Source organism: Oncorhynchus mykiss, chromosome 7, assembly GCF_013265735.2.
Source record: "Oncorhynchus mykiss isolate Arlee chromosome 7, USDA_OmykA_1.1, whole genome shotgun sequence".
Classification (NCBI taxonomy): domain Eukaryota; kingdom Metazoa; phylum Chordata; class Actinopteri; order Salmoniformes; family Salmonidae; genus Oncorhynchus; species Oncorhynchus mykiss.
Window position 1 is genome coordinate 41,404,622 of NC_048571.1, and position 8,344 is coordinate 41,412,965.

The window sequence follows — 8,344 nt, forward strand, 5'->3', positions numbered from 1 at the left end:
AACGAGGTTTACGTGAAATGTTACAGCCACAGCTGGACAAGATGGAAACGGACACAGTGACAGTGCCCACCGAGGAAAAGAGGCCACGGACAGAAAGAGCTGAAACGTCCTGCTTGACACGTATGATGAAATCCTGGTTGAGACTGAACAAATGAACAACGAAGCAGCACAGTAAGTAAGTGAAAGAAATAGGTTTTGATTATGGGCTCAAGTAGCACAGCGGTCTAAGGCACTGCATCTCAGTGCTAGAAGCATTACTACAGACACACTGGTTCAAATCCAGGCTGTATCACAACCGGCTGTAAATGCCAACAAAATAACTTTTTGGTCAGTGTGTGTTTTTACTATTTAACTGTAATAAAATGCTTAAAAGGCCGCAAAAATCTTAAATAACGGTTATCGGTATGTCGGTGCATCCCTAGTTGGAACATTGCAGCGGGGACTTGCATCCATTCAGCCACAAAAGCATTAGTGAGATCGGGCACGGATGTTGGGCGATTAGGCCTGGCTCGCAGTCGGCATTCCAATTCATCCCAAAGGTGTTCGATGTGGTTGAGGTCAGGGCTCTTTGCAGGCCAGTCAAGCTCTTCCACACTGATCTTGACAAACCATTTCTGTATGGACCTTGCTATGTGCATGGGGGAATTGTCATGCTGAAACAGGAAAGGGCCTTTCCCAAACTGTTGCCACAAAGTTGGAAGCACAGAATCATCTACAATGTCATTTTATGCTGTAGCGTTAAGATTTCCCTTCACTGGAACTAAGGGGCCTAGCCCGAACCATGAAAAACAGCCCCAGACCATTATTTCCCCTCCACCAAATGTTACAGTTGCACTACACATTCGGGCGGGGGCGGCGGAGTAGCCTAGTGGTTAGAGCGTTGGACTAGTAACTGAAAGGTTGCAAGTTCATATCCCTGAGCTGACAAGGCACAGGTCTGTTGTTCTGCCCCTGAACAGGCGGTTAACACGCTGTCATTGAAAATAAGAATTTGTTCTTTTATCTTTATTTAACTAGGCAAGTCAGTTAAGAACAAATTCTTATTTTCAATGACAGCCTAGGAACAGTGGGTTCTGTTCAGGGGCAGAACAACAGATTTGTACCTTGTCAGCTCGGGGATTTGAAATTGGAACCTTCCGGTTACTAGTCCAACGCTCTAACCACTAGGCTACCCTGCCACCCCGTAACTGACTTGCCTAGTTAAATAAAGGTAAAATAAAAAAGGTAGCTGGCATCCGCCAAACTCAGCTTTGTCCATCCTGATCCATCACTTCAGAGAACGCATTTCCACTGCTCCAGAGTCCAATGACAGCGAGCTTTACAACCAGAGGACAGATAATTTTTATGCGCTTCAGCACTTGACGGTCCCGTTCTGTGACATAGTGTGGCCTAAAACTTTGTGGTTGAGCCATTGTTGCTCCTATATGTTTCCACTTCACAATAACAGCACTTACAGTTGACCAGGGCAGCTCAAGCAGGGCATACATGTGATGAACTGACTTGTTGGAAAGGTGGCATCCTAGGACAGTGCCACGTTGAAAGTCACTGAGCTCTTCAGTAAGACCATTCTACTGCCAATGGCAATCTTAATTTTAAACCAAGTACGTTAATACATCCAGAGGAATTCCAACCACTTATCACAATTAACCCACAGTGCATTAAATCTACCATTCTACTGCCAATGTTTGTCTATGGAGATTGCATGCATGCTCGATTTTATACATCTGTCAGCAACGGGTGAGGCTGAAATGGACAAATCCACTCATTTGAAGTGATATCCACATACGTTTGTGTACATTTAGTGTACAATTCGTAAGAGCCATTTCATCACAAGTCAATTTGACACGACAGTTTGAACACGCATATAGTTTTGTCAACGTTTGCTCTGCTCTGTGTCCCTGCAGGGATTCCTGAGACCGGAGCTGCTGGGGAATGAGTTCACACACTTGGAGTTCCCTCGCAGGATCCAGCACAAGGAGCTGGACAAGAAGATGCTCTTCAGGGACCACACAATGAACGGCTGGTAAGTTACAGCTATTGTCGAACACACAGGGTTGAATTTGTTTCCCTTGTTGTTGCCCTATAAAATGTGTTGCCCTATAAAATCCTCTGACCGTGTACAGGATCAAGAGATAAAAGAAGTAGGCCATATACTTCTTGAAGAATATAATCACTAATCCCTAACCCGTGATCCTGTTGGTTTGTTGCAGGGCTTACAAGACCATCATAGAAGACGACCTCAAGTTCCCGCTTATATATGGAGAGGGTAAAAAGGTGAAGGGCTTTGTCATGTTTATGGACTGGGTACTGGTGGACATCAGAACAGCACAGAATATATGCATGGCCATAGACAGGGCCACGGTAGTTTGTTAAGAACCACATTACCACCTGACCGGGTAAAACCCTGCCCAAGTCATGGGACATTTTGATATGCACAGTACAGTAGACCTTGGTCTTCAAACAAAATGTAGATTTACTGTTGTCCACCTGCCCTAATCATACGTTACCCCTGACAGGAAGAAACCTTTGTGTATGCTTAGCTGTTAGTTCACCAGCAGGACAGATATAGCAAGACAATAACTTTTAGTTATTCATTCCGCTGTATGTGTGGGAGGACTTCGCATGCAAATTCATGGTTGTTGCTGAACTCTCCCAGTCTTTCGCTGTGTGGTAAAAGCGACACACTGAGAACATTATTTTCCCACGCAGAAAAGTGCTCCTGAGTCACTAATCCCCCCTAAGTGGATTTTCCGAGAATCAAGGAACACCCACAGGCACTAACCCAGATCACTCACGGTGTTTGTGTTGTGCGTAGGCCCGTGTCATGGCCACCATTGGGGTAACACGTGGCCTAGGGGATCATGACCTGAAGGTGTACAACTCCAACATCTACATCAAACCCTTTCTCTCCTGCTGCCCAGAGGTGAGTAAGAGGTCATGCTGTCTGTGTCTAGAACCATGCATCATACACCATATGTAAGATTATGGCTCGTCTAGAAGCATCTCAGTGTGTTCCAAAGCTTGGAGGACATCTAATGACACATTTTACTTTATTTTGGCTCATCAGTGAACATATTGTCCAATATTTTATTGAATATCCCTCATTTGTTTTCCCTCCCCATTATCTGTCCCTCCTCCTTCACTCCTCCCTCTGTCCATCCATCCCTCCCTCTTATCTGTCGCTCCTCCATCCCTCTTATCTGTCGCTCCTACAGGTGATAGTGTACGACATGTCTGAGTTCAAGCATGGCCCGAATGACGTGCTGGTGATGGGTACAGATGGGCTGTGGGATGTGACCACAGACAGGGAGGTAGCAGACGCAGTCTCAGGCTTCCTGTCCTGCTGCGAGCCCACTGATCCTGTGAGGTATGTACTGTCATCTCTAGTCTACACAGTCCAGTATATGTTCATGCTGCTTTGTCTATAATCTAAAAACAGTATACAGCCACGTTGCTTTGGCAGCTTGCATGCATCAAATCTATTAATTACATTTATGATGAACAAGATTTTGCAAGTCGGCAAGGTACACTCCATTTGTAAGAATCAACCGCTTATCAAAAAATGTGTAAGATAAATATTCCTATCCTTGCAATGTACTTCCCTTTCGAGAGCCATTGAACTATGCACTGATTCAGTGGTGTCTGAAGAACCACAGGGATGAACAGACCAGAGCCAAAGAATGTCAGGGCAATGGGGCATTCAACTAATATAGGCGTATAAAGACCAGGTAAAACCTGAACATGAGGACTAAGTCATATCTGGACTAGGCCAACATGTCAATGGAGGGTCCACATTCAGAAACCAACCAAATGCAGAGACACAGTAACAGGCTACACATTGTAACAGTGATATGTTAATGCTTCCTTTCGCATGACACAATAGCTTGTGCAACGCACTGGTAGCAGTTTTCCAACTAGCCTTTCCTTGATCATTTCTTTGTTCTTAAACGTTTGTGTCCAGTTGCAGGTGGTACTCCATAAAATATTGATTATTCATTAGGATATTGAATCCACTTCCTTTCAGACAGCTTGCATGTCCCAGCAGCATACCACCCTGCATACCACTGCTGGCTTGCTTCTGAAGCTAAGCAGGGTTGGTCTTGGTCAGTTCCTGGATGGGAGACCAGATGCTGCTGGAAGTGGTGTTGGAGGGCCAGTAGGAGGCACTCTTTCCTCTGGTCTAATAAAAAATATCCAGTGATTGGGGACACTGCCCTGTGTAGGGTGCAGTCTTTCGGGGACTGGGGTGTCCTGACTCTCTGAGGTCATTAAAGATCCCATGGTACTTAGTTGTAAGAGTAGGGGTGTCCTGGCTAAATTCCCAATCTGGCCCTCAAACCATCAGTCACCTAATATTCCCCAGTTTTGGCTCATTAATCCCCCTCCTCTCCCCTGTAACTATTCCCCAGGTTCTTGCTGCAAATGAGAACATGTTCTCCGTCAACTTACCTGGTAAAATAACGGATACATTTTTTTTTAAATTGCAGGAACTAGGAGTTTCTATGCAACAAGGCCACGTGTAGAAGTACATGACAGCGTGTCACACAGTGCGACCAAAACAAACATTTCTCGCTCTATACAAATCGAGAATTGTAATATTCTCTGGCTTTTGGAGTTCCACCTGCAACTGGGCACAGAAGTTTATAAGAGAAGTGTCTTCCGAATCGAGAACGAAGAAAGTATCGGCAAATAATTGTTAGTCGAAAGAATACGGCCGGTGCTTTGCACTAGCTACAGTGTAACCGGTGTATGGTAGCTTTACCATATCACCGGTAGCTAATATAATAACATGGTGAGCAGAACTATAATGCTTCAGTAAACAGCTTGACATAAACATGGCAAAGCCATTCGTTTGGTTAATTAGCACGCATATGTTAGCATAGTGTGTGAGCGCTACACGCAATACCAAACAATCTAATAATAAAGCATTGTGGTAGAGCGAGAAAATACCAGGACGCGCAGGTATGAGACATGCACGAAGTTCAACAGTAGCGTAAATATGTTAAGATAGTCAACATTGTACAAACAATAGAGTTGAATGAACGCACGATTCGGCCACTCATAGTCTCCTCCCGCTAATGACCGCCCCCCCTCTTTTTTGTTGTTGTAGTAAACTCACCTGATCCCAAGGCGAGCATGCTTGGGATGTGATTGACCAACCTACCGGAAGCAGAGAAGGGCTCGTTTTTTGCCTTGTCGGTATATCGGGCCTTGTCATGGAAGGATGTGATTCTTATTAGGGGGATACATTGTGAGAGGGCTTATACTATTAGAGTTGCTACCAATAAAAACAGGGTAGATATTGAATATTTAGGTAGCCATGAAAAAAAATGAAAAAAAAACACTGAATATTGGTTAGAAAAGGAGGAGTAATCAAAGGATATATCCACTAGAGGTCAGTATCTAGCCTGTACAAATTAGTATGGTCATTTTAAAATGGCAATACCATTTTGAGGAGCACCTTCATAGACACATATTTGGGATGAATTACATTTCAAATTCGATTCATGAACATAAAAAAATACTAATTTGAAATAAATAGCACTTTTCAATGTTTTGACCGCAACCCTGTTTACATCCAGATACACACTGGCCGCTCAGGACCTGTTGATGCGGTCGCGAGGGGTCCTGAAGGAGAGGGGCTGGCGGTTACCCAATGAGAGGCTGGGTTCAGGAGACGACATCACTTGTTATGTGATCCCCTTGGCGGGACCGGTAGGGCCCGAGACAGAGACATGACAGGCCTTGTCCCACCACCCTACCAGGAGAGGACGAACTCCCTAGGACCGACCAGGGTCAATCCTTCCCCCTTACCCTCTCTACCCTGGGGGAAGGGTGAAGAAAACACCTCCCTTTTATAGGGAAGCCTCAGGTTGGAGAGCTGGCTGCTGACACCTGTCAACCGGCCCATCTTCCTGGCTTCTGGAACAACCCACTGGGCTCTAATTATTGTTTTTGTTTGGTACTCGTGTAACAGGTGTTCAATGACATTACCTGACCGCCCGAAAACATGTCCATTTCTGAAACCTGCTATTTTTTGATCGCTACTTAACGAGAACCCTCCCCCTGTAGTTTCATGTTTTAATCTCTCTAATTAATTGGCTGATATTTGCAGCAGGATTGGTTTGGCCATATTCTGATAGAAGTGCTTGGTTAGTCTTTTCTAAATACTTCCTTATTACCTTATGACCCCCACATGTGATTTATAGAATGCTAAATTCCTAAAATAATCTAATTTATTGCTTGTGTAGAGTACAGTATGACAGGTGGAGGTAGATGGCCCGGCATATTGTCTAAAATCAATTAGTATGACTGATAGCAATTGAGGGACTAGCATCACATAGGAGTGACGCCACTGCTCAGAAGGCAGTGGAGCTCTGTGACAAAATAACTACAGTCGTGGCCAAAAGTTTTGAGAATGACACAAATATTAATTTTCACAAAGTCTGCTGCCTCAGTTTGTATGATGGCAATTTTCATATACTCCAGAACGTTATGAAGAGTGATCAGATGAATTGCAAAGTCCCTCTTTGCCATGCAAATGAACTGAATCTCCAGAAAATATTTCCACTGTATTTCAGCCCTGCCACAAAAGGACCAGCTGACATCATGTCAGTGATTCTCTCGTTAACACAGGTGTGAGTGTTGACGACAAGGCTGGAGATCACTCTGTCATGCTGATTGAGTTCGAATAACAGACTGGAAGCTTCAAAAGGAGGGTGGTGCTTGGAATCATTGTTCTTCCTCTGTCAACCATGGTTATCTGCAAGGAAACACGTGCCGTCATCATTGCTTTGCACAAAAAGGGCTTCACAGGCAAGGATATTGCTGCCAGTAAGATTGCACCTAAATCAACCATTTATCGGATCATCAAGAACTTCAAGGAGAGCGGTTCAATTGTTGTGAAGAAGGATTCAGGGCGCCCAAGAAAGTCCAGCAAGCGCCAGGACCGTCTCCTAAAGTTGATTCAGCTGCGGGAGCGGGGCACCACCAGAACAGAGCTTGATCAGGAATGGCAGCAGGCAGGTGTGAGTCCATCTGCACGCACAGTGAGGCAAAGACTTTTGGAGGATGGCCTGGTGTCAAGAAGGGCAGAAAATAAGCCACTTCTCTCCAGGAAAAACATCAGGGACAGACTGATATTCTGCAAAAGGTACAGGGATTGGACTGCTGAGGACTGAGGTAAAGTCGTTTTCTCTGATGAATCCCCTTTCCGATTGTTCGGGGAATCAGGAAAAAAGCTTGTCCGGAGAAGGCAAGGTGAGCGCTACCATCAGTCCTGTGTCATGCCAACAGTAAAGCATCCTGAGACCATTCATGTTTGGGGTTGCTTCTCAGCCAAGGGAGTGGGCTCACTCACAATTTTGCCTAAGTACACAGCCATGAATAAAGAATGGTACCAACACATCCTCCGAGAGCAACTTCTCCCAACCATCCAGGAACAGTTTGGTGATGAACAATGCCTTTTCCAGCATGACGGAGCACCTTGCCATAAGGCAAAAGTGAATTGCAAAGTGGCTCGGGGAACAAAACATCGATATTTTGGGTCCATGGCCAGGAAACTCCCCAGACCTTAATCCCATTGAGAACTTGTGGTCAATCCTCAAGAGGCGGGTGGACAAACAAAACCCCACAAATTCTGACTAACTCCAAGCATTGATTATGCAAGAATGGGCTGCCATCAGTCAGGATGTGGCCCAGAAGTTAATTGACAGCATGCCAGGGTGGATTGCAGAGGTCTTGAAAAAGAAGGGTCAACACTGCAAATGTTGACTCTTTGCATCAACCTCATGTAATTGTCAACAAAAAGCCTTTGACACTTATGAAATGCTTGTAATTGTACTTCCGTATTCCATTGTAACATCTGACAGAAATATCTAAAGACACTGAAGCAGCAAACTTTGTGGAAATTAATATTTGTGTCATTCTCAAAACTTTTGGCCACGACTGTATATGAGCCCTATGTCTAAGGTTGGGAGATGTTTCTGAAACACGGATGGGAATGTTGCATGAGGAAGATACAAAGAATGAAGTGGAAACTGTCTGTTACCAGTCCTGTGCCAGTATTGCAGAAATTCCAATGTCAAAGCAGCAGTGAATGATGATGGAGGATGTGAAACCTGAAGCACTTTAAGACAGTCAGTCTGATTTAGTGGTTATGTATTCAATGGCACTTGCAATGATTTTTCTTGAATTATGTATGTTTAGAGATATATTTTTGTTTAACTTATTGTTAGTTTTGTCACCATGACAACAAGAAAAAGACAAGGCAGGGCTGAGATGTGCATGACCTTTGTTGTAATATCATCATATAATATATTCGATCCAAACTCAAATATCAAAG

At 44.3% G+C, this 8,344-nt stretch overlaps 1 protein-coding gene across 1 annotated transcript in view; it reads left to right on the top strand.

Moving 5' to 3' along the window:
• Positions 1 to 6,691, top strand: part of ppm1j (protein phosphatase, Mg2+/Mn2+ dependent, 1J) — a 50,124-nt gene extending 43,433 nt beyond the window's left edge. Inside the window, exons 6-10 of the mRNA XM_021609266.2 lie at positions 1,905 to 2,023; positions 2,211 to 2,274; positions 2,816 to 2,923; positions 3,216 to 3,367; positions 5,583 to 6,691. Coding sequence (XP_021464941.1) covers positions 1,905 to 2,023; positions 2,211 to 2,274; positions 2,816 to 2,923; positions 3,216 to 3,367; positions 5,583 to 5,739 — 600 coding nt within the window. The 3' untranslated portion in view covers positions 5,740 to 6,691. The remainder of the gene's footprint in view (positions 1 to 1,904; positions 2,024 to 2,210; positions 2,275 to 2,815; positions 2,924 to 3,215; positions 3,368 to 5,582) is intronic.
• The last annotated feature ends 1,653 nt before the right edge of the window (positions 6,692 to 8,344 follow it).